The sequence below is a fragment of the Eschrichtius robustus genome, chromosome 5, assembly GCF_028021215.1.
Source record: "Eschrichtius robustus isolate mEscRob2 chromosome 5, mEscRob2.pri, whole genome shotgun sequence".
In the NCBI taxonomy this organism is placed as follows: domain Eukaryota; kingdom Metazoa; phylum Chordata; class Mammalia; order Artiodactyla; family Eschrichtiidae; genus Eschrichtius; species Eschrichtius robustus.
In genome coordinates, this window is record NC_090828.1 from 36,257,592 (window position 1) to 36,278,755 (window position 21,164).

Consider the following 21,164-nt stretch of genomic DNA (forward strand, 5'->3'; position numbering starts at 1 on the left):
AATACGATAGATATTTCGAAGTCAAAGTAGACCGCCCTGAGTGGAATTGAGGTATGAGTTAAAACAAAAGCCAGTTGAGGACTTACAGATTTCCAAAAAAGTACAGTTGTGGCCTCTATAGTGTGTGATTCTCTTTATTTTCTAAAGTCAGTGAGCAACCAAACATTTATTTTCTTCTTTTACATGAAACAAGCCCCACAAGGACTTCATGCTGTATAGTGTTTATGTAAAAATGCTCTATGGTGGAGTTTTCAAAATCATGGAACTCCATCTATACATATAATTTTTTTTGCTTTCAATTAACAGAATTGTTTTGCTGTTTAATAGCAAGTGATTTAAAAATTGTGGTAAAATCAGTATAAGTACGAGGCAGTGAAAGGCTGCATCAGAAATTGTCTTCTACAACTTGTCTTTGGCTTCTCATTTGCAAAGTTTTACTTATTCCAGATTTTTTATTAACCAGGTAAAAATGACCTAAAATGGAGTAAATGTGCCATAGATATACAATTATGGCAATTGGGTTTATGGTGTGTATTTTTTCCATTTTTAATTGATGTGTATACCTTTAAAAAAATTTTAAATAAACTAGTGAATATTATAGTTATTAGTTTGACAGATGCTTAAAATGAAGAAAAATCCTTAATAGAAATTTCAAGAATTTGAACCTTGCAATAAAGTTATGAACAAATTATGGCAGTCTTATATTGTAGTAAGAATATTATTTGTGTTTATGACACATTAGGGTAGTAAAACTCTCTGGGGGATGTATATTTCAATTTTAATTGCTCCCAGTATTATTACCGTCGGCTAGTGGGTGAGGCAGATTAGGTTCTGCCCTTAACTAGTTGCCTTATCATTGGAATGGAGTTCTACCTTAGCACAGTGGGCTGTTAAACTATAGCATAACGTAACAAAAAAGATTAAAAAGTTAAGGGGAAACCCTTCAAGCTACCGTATATGAAAAGGGGTGCATTTCACACCAGAGTAAATGTTTGGTGCCTACTGATGGTTGCACAGTTATTGAAATGTGCACAGCAGCTCAGGGACTTTCTTTGTTTTGTTGAAGACTTGCACAGATATGAACAAAATTAATAGAGACTCTAGTTAGAGAAAATGTTTTCCAAAGCACTAAGATCTGACAGAGGTGATTTTCACTTTTCATAGAAACAATTTTAATTTCATAATGTTAAGCACAGATATCTTTTTATATCTTTTAAAAATATTTTTTACTTTTTAAAAAAAATTTGGCTAGAAAGCAAGTGTATCCATTCTTTTATAACTGACTAAGATTGATTTTCAAATTTCCTGATTATTCCCCGTATTAAAATTGCATGTTTTTCTTGCGTTTGTTCCAATTATTTTTATATACATATAAGAAAAGCAAAAATTGATAGCTTGTAAGGAAAACGCATTCATATCAAAACTCTTCAAATAGCAATGTTTTCAAAACATTATTATTATTTCTTTTTGGTTAACAGAACAAGAGCTTTCTTTAGTCATAACCCAAAGATGCTAACAGAGCGGCATGATAAATGTCTCTTTAAGTGTCGTAGTAAAAGAAAATGACATGCCTTCTGAGGCAGTGGAGAGTTTATGTTGTTTCGGACCCATTTCCCAAGCAGTGATCGAAAACAGATTACAATAACAATTATACAGTCAGAAGATGCAATATCCATTTCTGCTTTAATTGAGTGAAAGAATAATAAAAACATCATTAAGAAAAATGAGGGGGACCTGTCACACAACGTACAAATTTTTAGTCTTGAAGAAGATGCAGAATAACTCAAGTACTTTTCACTTACTTTGCTGTGTTTATTAGCTAAAATCTGTTTTGGGGAGAGACCGTTTGGTTCTTGCTTCTCCCTGGGAAGTTCAGAGAGGAGCCCCCGGGAGGTAGTTGCTCAGGAGACATGAGAAGTGCTCGCTGATTTGTCTTCATATACAGTTTACGACGGGAAATCAGTTTCTTATATTCTACCTGAGGTGTAACTACCTTCTCTCTCTCTCTCTCTCTCTTTCTCTTTTTCACCTATGTAAATGGAAGTAAAAAGTAATGAATGTTCCTCTTGTTACAAAGTCCTGCAAAGTAAGGGTTAGGTGTGGTCCCTGGATCTGCTGTTCTTCCTCCCCTGGCTGAAGGGGAGGGAGAAAGTTGAAGGTGAATAATGAGCACCCTTATTTTTTCTCGGTTCACGTGGGGTTGTTGGGGACCCCGAGTTTCCACATGGACACATCACCTGCCATTCATGTAGGTGACATAGACTGTCACCTGAGATGCACAGGCTCTGGCCTCCATCTGCAATCATTGGAACCAATGAATCGATAATCCTTCACACTGCTGAGCCTCCAGCCCTCATTACCCAGAGTAGAGCTTTCAGCAACTTGGAGCGAGCTGGCTGGCAGCCGCTGAAATCAGTGGCTAGCGTTCTTTCACCCTAGGCTGTATTTCTTACTCTATTCATAGAATTGCGTGTGCCTGGAAACTTGGGTGATGAAAGTGGAGTTAGCCCAGACAGTGGAGTTAACCCCTGCTCGTTGTGCGGATACTAAAACTGCAAATGGTGTTGGCCATCAAAGCAGCTGGAGCCCAAGGTTGGACTTAGTTGACAGAGTTAGAGGAGACTGTTTCTTTGGTCTGTAGCTAAGAGTTTTCTTGGGTTCAATATTTAAAAACCTTCCTGAGAGCAAAATGAAAGGAATAAGATAGGCAGTAAACCCTTCCTGGTGGAGGTCTCATGATCCCAGAATTGTCCCAAGCATAATCCCTTTCAGACTGGAATTCATGTCATACAGCTCAAAAAGCTTCTTTTTTAAAAAAAAAAATTCAGTTTAGAGAGTCTAGTTAATAGTGCCTTCATTAAAATACTTTTGTCAGCAAAAGGTTTTTCAGTTTTAACATTTACATAACCTAACATCATCGACGAATGCCACGAGCTTTAAGGGTCTATTAGTGGTTCCGTTTTTTTTCTGGGCTTTATAATTTAAACCTAAACATTAATTCTGGGTGGAACTTGGCATAATGCCTTTTTGCCTTGGAGGGAATTTTTGTTGTACAATCAGAAAAAAAAAACCTTTTTTTTTTTTTTTCATACAGTCACCTTCTCCATGTCTCGCCTCCCCTAAGTAAATAGCAGTTAAATAGTCAAGGTTTTAAAAGGGCTTATTTAAATCAAAAAAAGAAGTGATTATTTTAGGTGAATTTAACAATTTTCCATTAGTTCATATTGCAAACTAGTGCTTTTGATATTAACAAAAAAGATCTGTGAGGTTGCTAATACAATGAAATATTTTTCCCCTCTCTCATACTAAAGTCATGTGGCAAATTTTTCTTAATAAAGTATATTTGAGGACCCTTGAAACTTACAAATCAGTTACCTGTCTTATTTATTAGAAGCTGAGAGATGTAAAAAATTCTTTATGTCACCTGAAATTATAGCATTGACTAGAAGGAAAGAAGTTGGGATCTCAGTATTAAGTAATAAAGGGACTAAATTTCCCAGTATTTGTTATTTTGGAAAATATACTTAAACTAGGATTCTTAAAATGATCTTCTAAATATATGATATTAATACTATGTTAAAGTTGAGTTATTATAGGAATCTGGTTACAAGGTAATTGTGAAATTAAGAAACAATTGAGGAAACCCTGTGATGATCAGTTGTCATGATCTGCAAACCAGAAAGTGTTCAGAACGCTAGGAAGGATGCATGCCTGGAAATCGCTCATGGAGGAGAGTGAGGCTAAGCCAGGGTTCTCCTGAAGCTTTGCCGGCTTTCAGCTTACCAGGCTCCATTTAGACAAGATTTTGTCCTGTATGTAGGTTTGGCAGATGTGGTATTAGATGACCAAACACTCTTCGTTACTGAGGAGCAGTATTTATAAGAGGAGCAAATTGTTAGTGAAAAGGGAAGTTATTACACGTTTAAGACCCAAGTAAAGACATTTTACAAGGGTAAACCAGGTGATTCAGATTTTTTTTTCCTTCTCAAATGGATCTCCAGGTAATATTCAGCACAACTCACTCTATTTACAGGTCCGTTCATATAGTAAGCTTGAGCCTTTAGCACGTTTTTACAGGTAACTTATAACCAAACCCCACCGCCCCCCAAACTAGAGCTTACTATTGAAAGCCTGCCAATGCCATCACAAATGGCCATTAGTTCCCAAGAGACTTGGAGGAGAAAAAGAACTGGAGGAAAATGCCATGACTTCAGTAAGAACCATTTTGCTACATGTGTATATTTTTGCTGCCATGGCAAAACTGTCTGGGGGCTGACCTTCATATTCAGAATTGATACTGCACACTCTCCCATGGAAATGTATAGAATTCCAATTAGCACAGGGTCAGAGTATAAATGTACCTCTTTTCACACTGTTCCAAGTGGTTAGTGGAAAACAAGCTGCAAAGTAATTCCCTCAGTCCCCCAATAAAAAGATTTATAGCTAGATAATTCTCAGCTCCATAACGGGAGTGTTGTAGGTTTGCGTTTGATATTTATAAGACTGAAATACAGTCCATGTACCCAAACTAAGCATTTATTGTAAACAAGTTAACTGCCGAGAGGTTATATTCTGTCAAACATAATTATATTGAAGATTGATGTATAGCTTGAAAGCAGGTTTGAGGGAGACAGTTCTTTTTAACCAAGGAAGGCTTCTGAGACGCAGCTCTTTTCTTCCTTTGATGTGAGTCAGTGAAGTCGTCTTTCTCACAGCCAGCCTCTCCTGTATATAATAAACACAGGCTTGCTCTCTGAAAACATATCTGTTTGTCGATCCTACTTCTATTAGCAAAATAAAGAAATGAACCTATATTCACCGAAGCTGTTAGGTATAGTTTCTTTTATCATCTTTACCTGGACCTGGGCAGTGATGGTGCTAAGATAACAGCGTTGCTGTCAGTATGGCAGGAGGTTGAAGGAGTTCACCCACAAGCCTAAACCTACACCTCTGAGTTAGCCTCCAAAAGAACCCCTTTCTCCTTTAATGCAAATTTTGAAAAAGAGCCTTTGCCTTGTCTTTCTATCTTGTGTTGAGCTTGTGAGATGAGAACTATTTTGAAATTGTGGCCTCTCAGGGGATGGGGAGAAACTATACTAATATGCTTCATTTTATGGCTCAGAAATTATTCTAGAGTTAAAGAGCTTGTGAATCCAGGGAATCTAGGGAGAATGAAATCTTTCTGAGGTTGAGATATTCCATATCTGGGATTACCCCCAATTTAAAATAGTACAGTGCTCTTCCAGGGTTTCTGTGCTTTTAAGGAAGGTAGAAACTTAACATTTTCTTTAGGATAAAGATTTATGACTTTTTTTTTTCCAAGAGAAAAAAAAAAAAAAGGTTTTTTGTGACACTTTTCAAAGAGTTAAAAATGGAATAACATTCCTCCTTTGGTTGGGTGGTATCCTTTAGATAACATTAAGAATGAGAATAAGAGTTTCAATGGATTTACGTGCAGTGGCTGAAATGGTCTCTTTGGTTTTTTAATGTCAAACTTAATAGTGTCTTTTGGAAATGATATAAATTATAAAGGGGATGTCTTAGAATCATAACGTGAAAAAAAACAGTATACTAGTTTTCTCTGTTCTGTTTTTCTTGTTTAAGTAATTGCTGTAAATTGTACAGGTACATATAAGCTTAAAATATCTTGTGTGGGAAGTATTCCATCAGTGGGGACCCGAGTTTCCCCAGTCTGTATGCTGGGTTTTATTAACTTCATCTCAGTCACAATAATAATATCCTATGTATTGCCATCCAGAGGGCCCAGTGTCCCCTTAGGGAACTGCAGAATACACAGCATGATTTTGACTTTCTTGCTCTCTCCTCCTGTTCTTTTCTTTTTCTTCTCCCAGTGTTAGCCATTTCAAGGACCTGGTTGCTATTACATCTCAGTGGAGGCATTTGTTGGGTGTAAGAATGAGAGTGGCTTTTAGTGGTTGGGAAAGGATGGTAATGGCTGCCTGTCTGTTTAAGCTCGGCCTTGTGAAATCTGCGTTCATTTCACAGTGACGATCTTTATACATCTATTAAACATCCATATATGTTTTGCTGTTTGAACCCTAAACATAGACAGTAGGATTTCCTCTTGTAAGGGAGAAAGTCTTTATTTTTCACTATAAAAACTTTACCTTTTCAGGGTTTTATTTGATAAAAATCTCTCCACTCTAGTATGATTTCCTTTGGGGCTTTGCACCAGTGTTTGATCTCAATTTTTAATAATTTTGGTGAGTTAAACTCCCCAAAGAAAACATGCTTGTGCTCTGAAATATTCCCACTAGAAATCTGGGTAGTCTTGTCTTATTGAGAGCCGAGTGCTTGATTCCTTTATTAATTCCTTGCTAGAGAACCTCAGTACAGTTAAGCTTTCCTTACCAGTACACTGGAGAAATTAATCAAGGGTTTTTATTTTAATTATTAAATTAGATAAAATAACATTTAAGGCAGAGCTCAAAACCTGAGATGACGAAGCAAATGTTAGTATAAAGATAATTTTTATTAACTCCTTTTTTGACTCCTGGGACTCTGAGTTGCAAATAGCTTTTCCAGAGAGGATAATAAGAATGAAGGGAGCGGCAAGTACATCTCTAGTTCAATACTATTTAAAAAATTATCCTCCCAGAAACCTCCAGAATAAAATTCTACTTAACGGAGGAAGGAAATCCTAATGTTGATGAATTATGGAATAGTCATTTCAGCATGCCATTGAGTCTCAAGGCTTACTAATATATGCATTTCTAACCCAGTGAGAAAAGAACCTCAAGAATTTAGTTTTGAACTTGGGGATACTTACACAGTATGCCATATGTTTGAACTCTTCTGTGATACACAAACTTGCATATTCCACTCTTTTTCCTTTTCTTAAATTTTTTTTTTGATTCTGGGATCAGTAAACATTTTGTCTCTCTGTAGTTACTACATTTAGAAGAGATGCCGCAGTCCTTCAGTGCAGGACATGGGTAGGACTGCAGCTAAGATGCCCAGGGCTCCAGGATGTGCACAGTCACAGAGCACAGTGCTGCTACCCAACAGAGTCCTACGCCAGTTGACTGTGATGCCTTCGTGGTGATAAACCAACAATTTCTGTGGACGGTGGTCGTGCAGGGCCCTGTGGTCTGGTGCGCTTCCCCCGGAGAACATGGAGTGAGCTCCTGAATCCACTTGTGCGGATCCTTTCCTAGAAAGCTTTCCTTGTCTACCAATGCTGAATGCTGTGTAGTCGGGCCAAAGTGATGTGGACAAGTTAGGTGGCTAGGGAGTCATGGGACTTCCAGAACGGACACTGCCTATTAATGGTGGTTACTAATGTCTAGGTGGAATTAGCATTTTGTTAAAATAAACAAACATTTCTTTTGGGCCTGCTGCAGGTCAGCCTGGGAGTGGAAGGGAGAGTGGGAGGGTGAAGACTTAATCTAAGTCCAGTTCATGTTGGAGAAGGAAAAGACCGGCCTCTCGTTCACTCTAACTGGACATTCCTGACAGCTGGGAATTTAGTTCCTTGGGTCAGGCTTGCTGTGGCTGTGTTCCCAGGTGTAGCTCAGGCATTTTTGTTTAGATAAGTAGCCACACTGTGCCTCCTGTGTGCCTGTAAAATCCTGTTTTGCAGATTGCCAGGCCAACTTGATCCTGCCACTGCATTTCTATAACTGAAGAGTATTGAGAGACCTGGAGTTTATCCTTCAGCCTTCAGATCTGACTTCAGGTTGAATTGTGGCCTCTCAGTTTGGGGACAGGCCTGGAATCAGAGGTCTGGAAGACCAGAACCCATCTCCCTTCCCTACCACTTTAAACCCAATTTGAGCCTTTGAGGTGATAAGTGAGAGGACCAGAGTTTACTAGGCCATCCCTACCCCTGGCCTATTTTTTGTTCTTATCTTCCAAAGTTAAGATCTGCCCCAGGGGCTGCAAAGTAGTGTCTGGTTTTACTAGAGAGATTTCTGAAAATAAAATATTTCTTGGTAGTCTTACCTCTCCTCACCTCCCCATAGAGGAAGTGGCATCAAGGAGCTATATTGTTAAAAGTTTACTCGGAGGCCTAATTCTGAGGTCTAAGCAACTGGGTCATGGATGAACAGGAGATCGAATTTCTGCATATGTGGCTTCATTTGCACTTAGAGTAATTATTAAGCGCATTTTGCCTTCCCCATAATTGTAGGATTGACTGGTCCTCCACCTGTTAAAGACCCAGGACTTTCAACTGTCCCATGTCTGTCTCAGCTCCTGCTTCCTCTTCGGGAAGAGTTAAAAACAAAACCAACAACAAAAACAAATGAATGAATCCTTCTGAGAATCTGTAGTTCACAAGCAAAAGACAGAAAGGAACTTTGGAAAGTGGAGCAGTTTAGGGGAGCTTGGAGGTCCTCTGGGCCACCTGTGGGTGGCTCCTTTGCCCCCAGATGCTTTTGCTCTCCCCCCCAAGACTGGTGAAAGCATGTTTTTCTTTATGACAGTACCTGAAATTCTTTCCATTAGAAGTTAATGTGGGATACAATGTACTTCTTTTACAATGAAAATGTATCTGAGGAAATTAAGGGACTACCAAGCCATTAAAACAGCGAAGTGTAGCATCTTTTTATCTATTAATCTCTTTGGAATTTCAGCCCCTGGGGGAATGGGAGGCTGGAGTGGAATGTGGAGCCTGGGGCCACGAGAGCTCAGGAGGTTAGTCCCTGGGAGTGAAGGGCAGGAGCAGAAAAGAAGAGAGTAGGGAAGACACACTTGATCCATTTTGAAATTTTGCCTGGGACCCCAAGAAGGAGGTGAGGAACCCCCTATCCTTTCTTTCTATTTCCGGGAGCAATTCTTGGCGCTCAAACTTGCCTTTATTGTTTTAGGGTGGGAGGAAGCATCTAGAGGTTAATATTGGCGAGTTCTTTCTATTCTTGTCTGTGACGCAGGGTGTGTGTGTGAATGTGAGTGTGTGCTTGTGCGTGTGTGAAAGAGAGACAGAGAAGGAGAGGATATGAGGTTATAGAGCAAGGAAGTGGTGGTTTTGTTTTTCTAGTAAATTTGCAATAAGAAAAGATAGTTGCCACCCCTCACTCCCTTCCCTGCCAGTCCTCTGGAAAACCCTGTATTATTCACTTGCTTTCCGGGGTAGAATTTGTTTCAGTGTTTCTGGGGTTCTATGATTTATTGATTGTGGTGGTTGCTGAGCGTGATGTTTTACTCCAGGTTCAGTTTTATACAAAGAACAGATACATATGAGAGACTCTGCCCTAAAGCCTTTGTAATCTTCATTTAGCCCAGGGACCTTCTCAGGTAATAGAACCAGATCTACTGCCGGCCCAAGGGAAGGGAGTGGGCCCTGTGGCTGCCTTCCTTTTGGAAACAGATGGTTTTAGGAGCCCTTTGAAAGAGGGGAGGACAAAGGCTGGCCTCCTGTCATCTCAGACTGGCTCCTGTCATTCAGGGGGCAGGTCCAGGAATGAAGGTGGACCCAGGAGGCGAAGGGGCTGGGGAGGAGACCGGAGCCCGTGCGCACCACACTAGAGAAGGACCCATTATTTGAGCCTTTCTTTGTCTGTGAGTGACTGAAGGGCAGGATCTGTGTTTGGTTCCTCCTCTGCGCCCAGCACAGTGCCTGACAGGTGATAGGCCATTGAAAGGTAAATTCACTTACAAGCGACGCAGGTCACCCACTGGACACAGCAAGTGTGGTGAACGGTCCTTTACTAAAAGCCCACGCCTTTAGATTTCTGTGGACATGGGTTTTGGAGTGTTGTTTTCGACCCCCAAGAAAGCTGCGTGCTTGGGTTTTAAAGTTGGTTAATCGGAGCTGCTCTATTCTTTCCTCTCTTGGTTTCTTTGGACATCTTACTTATTTTCCTGTAGTTTCAGCTTTCTCATTTATCAGATGAGAGTAATAATAACCCTCCCACAGGGTAAACGTGGGGAGGAAACAAAGGTAAGTATGTATGTCAGAGTACACGATGACTTAGGAGGCCCTGTGCAAATGAGAGTGTTGTTTTGTGTCCAGCTTTTGCAGAAGGCGGTAGAACCCTGTCATCTAGACCCCCTGCCTCTGGACCTTCTTTCATCTTTCTCTGTTAGGTTAGATCTAGCCCATTAAAGAGTACTTGTTCCTCGGATCACATTCATGCCAATGTCTTGTCATTTCCTGAACACTGTAATTGTTCTCTAAAATGAAGGGAAGGGGGAAAAAAGCTTTTCTTTAATAAAGAAGTTGGATTAATATAATTAGGAATTAAACAATAGCCTACAATTTGCTCAGTGATGCGGAGAAGATATCACGTTGGATATTGGAGTTTAACCAAGAATACATCTGTACTCAAGTCTCCTAAGCTCTGGAACACAGAGGAAAGATAAGTGAGGGGCATCAAGACAATCGCACAATTGTCCTGCTTATCAGTTTGTGGTGTATTTATCCTGGGTCAGAAAAACCGTTGTATATGTTGATATTTGGCAGATTGCTTAGAGCAGCTTTGTCTGATCGAAATGTAATAAGAGCCGCCTGTATAATTTTAAATTTTCTTGTAGCTTCTTTTAAAGAAATGGTAAAGAAACAGGTGAAATTAATTTTAATAATACATTTTGTTTAACTCAATGTATCTAAAATATTATCTCTACATGCAGTTCATAAAAATTTTTTTTGTGTTAAATATAATTATTTTTTTATTTTTTGGTATTAAATTGTTGAAATTGAGTGTGTATGTCACACGCCACATCTCAACGCAGGACTACTCAACATTCAAGTGCTCCGTCACCACTTGTGGCTCCTGTATTGGACAGGCAATTTTAGAATATATTTTAGAATATAAAGTATGGTGCTTTTAACACTTTCACCCTTTTGCTGTGGGCCTGTTGAACATTTTAAGCCTTTATTATTTGCATCTTCAGTAATTAGGCCATTCAGTGATTATTAGTATAATTTTTATTCTGAAGAAATGCTTTTTAGGAAGTATCATGGGCATTGATTATGGACCCTGAAAAAAATGATTGGTCTCTTTTTTTCCTCTGTAAAGTGGTATTAATACTGATTTTGTAAAAAGAAAACCAAATAGGGACTTCCTGGTGGTGCAGTGGTTAAGAATCTGCCTGCCAATGCAGGGGACATGGGTTCGAGCCCTGGTCCGGGAAGATCCCACGTGCCGCAGAGCAACTAAGCCCGTGCACCACAACTACTGAGCCTGCGCTCTAGAGCCCGCGAGCCACAACTACTGAGCCCGCGTGCCACAACTACTGAAGCCCCCGCACCTAGAGCCCATGCTCCGCAACAAGAGAAGCCACCGCAATGAGAAGCCCGCACACCACAAGGAAGAGTAGCCCCCGCTCACCGCAACTAGAGAAAGCCCGCACGCAGCAACGAAGACCCAGCACGACCAAAAATAAATAAATAAATAAATTTATAAAAAAGAAAACCAAATGGGTTTCATTATTTGAGGGCTACCTGTCAGACAATTTAACTACCTTCCACTGTTTAATTGTCACAACCAGTCTAGGATGTAGATGCTGTTGTTCGCATTTCAGCTGGGAGGAGTTTGAACCTCAGAGAGGTCAGATAAATTTCCCAGGGTCACTCCCACAGGTTAGTACGGCAGTGCCAGGACTCCACCTAAGAGTGCCTGCCCCCGGGTGCAGAGCGGCCCTCTCCCCGCACGCCTCTGTTCCCTCTGTTCCCAGGGCTGTGCTGGTGAAGACCAGGTTCACGCTTCATCATTATGCGCGCTTCTTCAGAGATCATGTCATAATGAAAGTGACAATTGAGCATCGTAACTAATGACAGTTGGGAAAATGCGTTTTTCCAGTAGAGAAAGTCCCGTTGCTTATTTTTCCTCTGTGATAACAGAATTAACCATTTATCCCAATTGTCAGGACAGCTCTTAATTTTTAGCAAATGGCTAGGGCTGTGTGCCTGTCCTCTAGATTAAACCATTTGCTTACCTCCTGCAATTGTAAAAGGCTTAGCGAGGCTTATAATCAAAAGGTTCAAAGTTCTCTACTTGATCATCTGAAGATGGGTCTGTGCTACAATAAAAGAAAAATAATGCCATAAGCTGTAGGTATAGGGCTAGAACAAGAGTGTCTTTCTTTTTCTTCTTGATCATTTCTGAATTTTTATAGATGCAGTTTAGTTTTATTGCTGTTATTCTTTTGTTGGAACTTATCTATTAATTCTTCTCATTCTTTATTTTTTGAAGTGCTTTCCACATACTCACCCTATCCTTTCATCCATTGTCACTTTTTTCTTTTTCTTCCTTTTTTTCCCCGGAGCAAATGGGACAAAATGGATAAGTATTTTTTTTTGACATATATTTCTACTCATCCTTTTGTAGTTTTCTTTCCTAGGGATTTGCTGTTTTTAAAGGCATTTAAAACCTATGCCTTAATTTTCTTCTTCCTTACATTTGACTTCAATTGTACTGCTTTACTCGTTTTCATTTCTCTTGTCATTGTCACTAGTAACTGCATCTATTTTTCCTGCCTTCTTCTTCTTTTGTAAAAATTGCGTTTCATTGTAAAGATTTCATTGTTTAGGTTGATCCAATTCTACTAAAAAGGTACATTTTTTAGTCATTAAATATAACCTGTTTATGATTGTTTTTGGTATCAGATGTATATGTGCTTTCAGAACAGATTCTATTATTGTACGCTTCTGATTAATACTGTTTTGTTTTATAAATGACTTCAAAGTCCTTTTTTTTTCTTCTTTTTTTGAAAGTAGGTGATTGCCTATGAGGGACTGGTGCTTGCTTTTTGACTGTGAGGAGTTATTGCTGTCATGTCATAACAATTGCTTCCTTTACTCACTGAACTAAAATATTTAGGAAATATTTTGGCCATTGCCATTTTCAAAACATAAATCTCTGCATGGTATAGATCCTTGTGCTTTAGTATTGTATTTCATCTCTAACTCATGAACTCTTAATATTATTAAAAAAAATTAATGGGGTCTTAAGTTTTTTCAGTTGACCATAGACTTGAGGAAGATTTATGGTTCCTAAGTAATGGATACATGATAGCTTGTGGAGCAACTGGATTCATTTAAAGGTCTTATCTGTGATTCCCAGATGAGTGACACTTAGATGTTGACATTAGGAACTGCACATGGATTTTCAGCATTGAAACTTATGTACACACAGGTATTAGTGGTGAAGTAGCTTATGGCACCACTGACTGCACGGCCTTATGTGTGCTTACGTTTAAATCATTAAAAACAGAAATCAACCTACTTCCTTGGACAAAGATCATATACTAGTATGTAAGAGTTAAAAGGTCTAAATGGGGGCTATTCCCTGCTGGTAAGGACTCTCATGAATGGGTCCTATAAAATGCCATTATGCTTGCTTAGGAAGATTTTACAACACTTTTCAACTGCATTGAGGGCAGGAGCAAGGTAAGGATTGTTTTCATTTGTATCACTGGAGCCACGAGGGATAGCTGGCACACAGTAGGTGTTCAGGGAGTAAGAGTTGGATAAATGAATGACCACAGAGATAATTTGGAGGAAATCTATTTTATATTATTCACTACATGTCTTACATGCGATGGGGAATAAACCGGACATATAAGTAAATAAGCATTTGATATGCCAGTGCTGGTCACAATTAAAAAAATATTTTGTGAGGCACCATGTGGCTAGGCTAAATTCTCCTCTTTATGTAAAACAATCAGTCTGCTCCACCCTTATTTCCTATGTTCCGTGAGTCTGTACCATGGATAGTATATGAGCAATGGACAATAATGCTGCTTTGTTGTTCCTTGGCGTGAACCCTAAGTTAATAGTTGTCCCAGGTCTGGTATTGTGTGGCTTGCTAGTCTGTCGTGCAGGCTTAGTAATAATTACTGTGATCTTTAATGATAACAATTCTTAATGAGTATTATTATTGTTAATAATTATTATATTTAATAATTACATCCAACACTTATTATCTTTAATAATAATAATTAGCACATGGGAACCAGTTGCACCATTGTATCATCTTTAGAAGAAAAATCTAAATCTGTGACCTGGTAGTTTGCAGAGTATCTGTTCCCACCCTCTGCTTTCCAGATCAGAGTGAGTCAGGAGGCTTCTAGTGTCTGGGCAACAGGGAGGGGCTTCTAGAGAAACTCCTCTGCATTCTGTGTGTGAGAGGCCATACTTGCACGTGTCATTTTACACAGAGGTCTTATTTTTATTGTGAAGTGCCATCATCATGAACAGCCAGCCCATCTTCCACCTCCCCCATCTCTCCACCTGCCCACTCATCCTTCATAACCTTTGATTTTTCTTGCACGAAGAGAAGACCTGGAGCAGATCCTTACTCTGTAACATACTAATTTGTGTGAATTATGTAGGGCAGAGTCCATGTTTATTAACTCGTATGTTGTTAAAACTTTGATCTTCTTTTGCCATGGCTATGTTTAGATTTAAATACCTGTATGGCTTTTTAAAAAAATAAAAAACATTTTATAAAACACCTTTGGTGAATTAAACATTTTTTAGCTTTTCACATATTGATACAAAGGAGAGAAATATTTCAGTGACAACAGATTTCAGCAGATTTTCAACTACACTAATTTGTTTTATTCTTTAGGGTAGTTTACTTCTTTTCTTTGAAAACCAAGCAGAGATATTCCTTTCCAGTGATAACTGGTGTTATTATATAAAATAATAATTTTTTTAAAAAACAAAGTTTCATATTTGTATGTATATTTTGACATAAATTAAATGTCAGTTAAGACTTACATGAGCAGGGTATTTTCAGGTTAGTTGATGGCCTGTTTACCAGGATTTAGAAAAAGAGAAGATACAAGAGGGGCTTCTTTTAAACTCCTATTGATTTTCTGGTACATATTCACATAATAGCTTAGGACCATTACTAGGTATCTTACAACATTTCTAGACAAAAGCAGATCTGATCTGAAAATACTAGTCCTGATTAATAGTTAATGATAGGACCATAGATACGAGGATGCTAGGGTCTGGAAGGTCACTTTGATCTCACCTATGCGCCGGCTGTGAACTTGAGGTCCCTCAGTCAGGACACCTCTGATTGGTGTGCTCCACTTTTTAATGACTAGACTCTGAGGGCTTCTGCCACTGCTCGGGGCAATTCTGCTGCAGTCTGATAGTAATAATGGAGGGAAAAAACCCCCACAGTTTTCCCATTAGGCCCATCTGACTAAGAGGCTTGTTTAATCCAAACCACTGTCCACAGATGATAACTGTCTCTTCCCTTCTCATGATGACTGGGGTTTGCTTTGTAATGTTTGTGTTTTGCTCTTGGGTTTTGTCCCTGCAGGTTTGATGATTCCGGTCTTTTGTGTGGTAGAGCAGTTGGACGGCTCTCTTGAATATGACAACAGGGAAGAACACGCGGAGTTTGTCCTGGTTCGCAAGGACGTGCTTTTCAGCCAGCTGGTGGAGACCGCGCTCCTGGCCCTGGGCTACTCCCACAGCTCCGCGGCGCAGGCACAAGGTATTCTCGCGTCTCCCCTCTCCTCCCCGTGCCTCGGGTGTGTCATGATTTGAGGAAGAGTGTGTTCCCCGAAATAATTCTCCAAACAGGGATCGGAGGAGAGTGGTTACATCTAACATCTTTCCCAAACAGTGAACAGCAGGATGTTTCATGGAGAGTCTGGTTTTCTGGTTGCGTTGGGAAGCATTTGACCAGTACCTCTAGAGCCACCAGAATCCCATTTCAAGCCATCACTTGCATTTCAGAGTGATCATCATGGGTTTTGTTGCATTAATAACTCTCTTATTTTCTCTAAGTCCCCAAATCGGTATTCTCAGAGTGCTGAGACATTTGACTCCTAACTTATCCAAACTTTAATATGTGAATTATAAGCTTTCAGTTTTCTAAATTTATTTATTGCTTTGGGCCTGCCGCTTTTGCACATTATGATCAGCTTTTAGTGAAATAGAAAAAAATGTATGCCTCTTATATACTGTACTTTTGTATCTTTGAAAACCTCTCTGTAGTTCTGATGTGGTCCATTCATTAAAAAAAAAAAATGCTCAGTGTCTTTGTGATCAATTCATTTTACCTATTTAATTAAATATAATTAAATATTAAAATTGCATCATTATTTCAGTGTGAATTGTACAGCACTGGGGAATCCATTGTGAGCTTGTGTTGCCCATTGTTCTTTTATGCCAGATAATTGACAAAACAAATAGCAAAAATATCCCCAAACCTTGGAGAATGGAAAAATAAATTTTTGACCCAATGGAATGATTATCTTTGTTTTTTAGCTGAAATTATTGAACTGTATAGATTATGATAATGGTTAGAACTAAAGGATAGAAACAAGTGACTTCCAGGTCTTATTCCATATATTTATTTCCTTTATTACTGTCCTTACTTAACATTCGTGTATGTGCCATGGATTTTTGCTACTTTTTCAAATGAATTCCTCTTCATGTACTTCCTAAGAACTATTAGTCCAAGCCTGTATTTATTGAGAGAAGGAAACTATGAGAGATTAAACAGTTTATAAAAAGTTACAAAATATGGTGACCAAGGACATGGGATTTAAATTCCCCAGCTCTTGACTCTGATTTTGTAAGCAGATTATTACTGTTTAAAAAAAGTTTTAATTAAATGTTCAAATTATATCTTAGTTCTACCAAGAAAGCAACTCATCTGAAACCCGGAGGTCAAGAATGTTTTCCCAGGGCCGTGGATTATTGTGAGTTGAAGTGCAGTCTGAATCCCAGCACTTGGCCTGTCTGGGTGCAGTAAAACATACAGCTGAATCGTAGAGTCCACTGCTTTCAAAGCAGCGTGATAAAGGATGATTCATTTCCTTTCCCCGACAACTTTCCTTCTTGTGTGAGGGATCCAAGATTTGATCCCGAGCAAATTGCATACTGGGCACCACTGCTTTTATTTCACGCTATGTACCTAAATGAAATAAAAGAATCCCCCCTCCTTCCCCCACCGTAAACTTTTCATGCCATTTTAGGATTATTTTTCTCTGAATGTAAAGGTCATTGTATCCCACTGCTTGCATCCTGGTGTGCCAGCTTCCTGTTTGACAGGGCTATCCATCTCAGTTAGCATGGCTGCTCAACGCGCCGTGAGCTCACATGTGGAGCACAGAGCACTAAGTGGCCAAGATTTGATTCTTGGCACATGCTCAGGGAAGGGGCTCTCAGGAAATTTGCACGAGGGAGCCACACTGTTCCATTCAGTGGTGTGGACTGAGAGTTTTGCTCACCAAGGTGAGATCCACTAGCAAGAAATATATGGTCTACAGTGGAGGATTAAAGAAGAAAAAAGTCAAAAGTGAATATTTGCTTCCCCAAAGTTTTTGAAAGCCATGGTTAAAAATGACTAAATATTAACACTTTTTAAAAGTTGAATCAACATCCTGAAGGTGCTCTAGATCATGATATGGTTTATTTTGTAGGTAAACAAGGGTTTTATCGCTAGGTCCTGTACTATAATTTTACAGAGGGGGAAGAAAATCACAGTTTGTTTATTTTGTTTTAACTTAGATTGCTGATCTCTGTTTTGGGTAAATGGAAAAACTTAGAATTGTTTATTTGGAAATGAATGTATTAGATCTTTGTTGTCATTCAGATCATCACACTTGTGCATTTTGCTGCATATTTATTATAGATGAAACAGAATGCATGATAAGACAGGTCGTTCATGTGCTAGAGAAACAGCAGAGTGGGAGGAATCTAGAAAAGAAGGCAGAACAAAATGTGACTGCATATCTGAGGCCTGAGGTTTTATGTGTCTAGTTTTTTGTTTTGGTTTGGTTTTATTTGTTTGTTAGTTTAGATAATTCCCCCAAGATGGGAAGGTCACTGGGTGACCTGCTAGCAAGTGCATTTGTGGCAGAGAAACTGAGTGTTTCTGAACCTCTTCTTCCTGTGTTGGAAAAGTTGGGCCAAACTAAACTTCAAGGAGAGCTGGTTTCGTGAGCCTATTTTACAAATTGAGACTCTTGAAATGTGATTTTTCATTTTGACATGACCAGAAAAGAGCTTCATTAATTGAATTGGAGTAGTATTCAGATTAGCAATGTCATTATTTTGGAGTGATACTCATGTTCCAATGAGAGACAGCATACCCATGTTCTTGTGAGCATAGTATAGTCAGTTTCTTTTTCTGAGATGGCATTTCCTCCAGGTGAGCTGAAGAGATTTTATTAAGAAAGAATATTTGCTTATAAAGAATGATAGAAATTCCACTAAAATGGAATTTAGGGGTTGCCAATCCTGCCCACCCCCCCCCCCCATTTTACAGTACCTTCTTTATTTGAAGCCAGATATTTGGACCCAAGAGAGGATAAGGGCACAAGATAATGTCATAAATCATGGGCATTATGTTTTTAACTGACCTAAACCCTCCATATCCCAGAACACATACCATTTACTCTCCGTGATTCTCAAGGATATGAGATGCAGGATTCATCTAACCTGCTGTTTTGCATATGCAAAAAGCCTAAAGATGGCGAGCTCTTGGCTTTTTCCGGAATAGGTAGCCTAAAGTCTAATGAACAACAAGCACGTTTTATGTTATATGTTGAACTATGAGTCAATATATGTGGATCAAAAGTAGTCTTCCAGTCTTTTGGAAGAGGAGTATTAACCTAGGGAATTGCTCTGCAGTAACCGTCCCCCACTAAACTCTTGATTCCCTTTATTCGTCTTTCTTGTTCCCTTTTCATCCTTTCAGTTTTGCTCCATAATGCTTTTGGTAATAGTCATGGGCCTCTCTGCATTGTCGAGAGAGTTCTTTATCTCACTGATTAAGTAGCTATTTGTACTTACCAAGGTGGTTGGTGGACTCTGGGAGGTGGCAGTGATGGCAACGTGATTCCTCACTGTGTACATTTGACTTAATTTGTAAATGGATATCGTATCTTTTTCCTGCTTCCTATTTAAAATTTATTTTAAAATTTATATTAAAATTTATTTTTGACAAGAAAATTTTATTTAAGAACAAACATGCTGAACAATAAATAAGCAAAAATCCTTTCTGGCTGGTTATTTTTGGGGTCATGAGTATGTAAAAGTCATGAGTTCAAGAGGAAGTGTTATTAGTCACCAGTTTCTCTTATTTGTGTTAGAGTAATTAAATGTATATAGTCATTTAAAATGATGTTTTTAACAAGTGACACAAAAATGCGTTTAATACAATGTTATGTGAATCAAGCAGAGTGCCAAATACAGTCTCAATTATATAAAATTTCACTTATATGCATAGAAAAAAACAAAGGAAATATATTAAAATATCAACTGGGTGGGTAGTGGGATTATGTGGGATTTTCTTTTTTTTCTAATCAGAAAAAAAAAAAGTACGAAATTCCACTTCCTCTATGAATTCCTCTCTGAATAAGTGGGAAGTTGTTATTTCCACCATATTATCCAGTTTTGATAAACAGTTCACTTTGTCCCTAATTTGTCCATAAGTGTGAAAACTTGTACATGATACAGATGCATTTCTGTTGTTTTTTCAGTTTAATATTAAAAAAAGAATCAGTAAGTCATTAATGAGCCCCTGTGATGTATAAAACAAGGGATTTCTTAGAGTTTTTTTAAAAAATTTATTTATTGAAGTATAGTTGATGTACAAGGATTTCTTAGAGTTTTAATAGTGCTAGGTAACATAAATTGAGCAACTGCTATTTGTCAGACACTATTCTAAGAGATTTACATGTACTGACTCATTGAATTCTCATAACAGCTCTTTGAAGTAAGTTATATGTTTCCCATTTCATAGATGAGGAAACGGAGGCAAATAAAGAGAGAGAAGTAACTTTCCCTGGCGCACAGGGCTAGTGGGTGGAAGAGTTGAGATCTGAAGGCTAGTTAACCACCTCCTGAGTCAGAGTCCTTAACCACAGGGCTGTCCAGTGACAGACCTGATCACTGGGAATGTAGACTTGGGGTAGGAGTCCATTCTTATTTAATGCTTGTTCTTTTGCTCTTTGACATAAGGCCTGAAAGGCAGGACTTTTTGGATTGGGTGCTTACTAAATATATAATGATTATATTTATTTGATAATGATTACATATATTCAATAATGATAAATTATATATATTTCATTTCCATGATGAAATATATAGAGATATTTCTTCAAGGTAACTGAGACAGATTTCATTAAAAACAGGAACCTCACAGAACTGTTTATTGAAGCCAACTCCTAAAACTAAAAAGCAGGCCTACAGTAGGTTGAGTAATTCAAATATACATTTTTTGCTTATGAAGCCAAAATGATTCCTGATATGCAAATAAAGCATATTCCTTAGCAATTCTCATCTTCAAATTAATTAATTCAGTAGTATGAAATGCCTGCTGTGTGTCAGTCATTGTTCTAGGTTCTGGGGATAAAGAACTGAAAAAAAAAGTCTTGCTTCCATGGAGCTTACAGAGAAAAGTTTAGTATGTGGATGACTAGTTGATTTTCACCCTCTGAGCTCAGAAATATTGAATATTGAGGCTCAGAGAATAGAAATGCATATAAAATTTGTTTACAGGTCTGGTGCTAATTTTTAACTAAATGTTCATTTTACTCCTGAAAAAAACACTTAAGAATTTCTCTTCCTCTTGTTAGCTTTTGGAAATAGATGACGAGATGGGAAATAATGGGTTAAAACTTCTAGGAAATCTTACTTTGCTTTATTAAAGGAAAGCTGTTTATTTGCCTCTTCTGTCCATTGTTGTCTTCATTTTAAAAATAGGCCTAATGTTGGCTTTGATTTTTATTGGTGAAACTCTTCCGCTCTCACAGGCCCATTTCTTCAGAACACAAGGGTGGTACTTGTGCTAGGCATTTAGTCGATGTTAGAAGAATGAACAAATGAACTTGAAGATATTTATTACCCTGGAGAAATATGGATTCCTAAAAAGTGCCAGTTTACTGTCTTTAATTATTAGATTTGGACTTATGAACTGGAAACTATTTTGTTCCCTTATAACAGAGTGATACATAGCACAATGTGAAGTCTGTAGGAATGCAGTAATTGTTTTCTGACTGAATGAAAACAGTTTTTAAGGTTCATTTTTGCTAAACTTTGTCCATGAAGAATTTTTGTGTGTGTGTATCACTGTGAAGTTGGCTCCCATTCATTAGCTATTTTTATCAGAACTGAAATATAATTTAACTCCTTATTGATCAACTGTCACCATTTCCAGGTTATTCTGTGTCATCATTCCATAGTCAGTGATGTTTTGGCTATGCTCGGGGTGACAAAA

The 21,164-nt window shown here is 38.4% G+C and overlaps 1 protein-coding gene across 3 annotated transcripts in view; it reads left to right on the plus strand.

Moving 5' to 3' along the window:
* The window catches only part of SATB2 (SATB homeobox 2), a 191,952-nt gene that overhangs the window by 14,096 nt on the left and 156,692 nt on the right, over positions 1–21,164 (plus strand). For all 3 annotated transcript variants that reach the window (XM_068544717.1, XM_068544715.1, XM_068544716.1), the window contains one exon: positions 15,246–15,422. In XM_068544717.1, the coding sequence (XP_068400818.1) occupies positions 15,246–15,422 (177 nt within the window). The remainder of the gene's footprint in view (positions 1–15,245; positions 15,423–21,164) is intronic.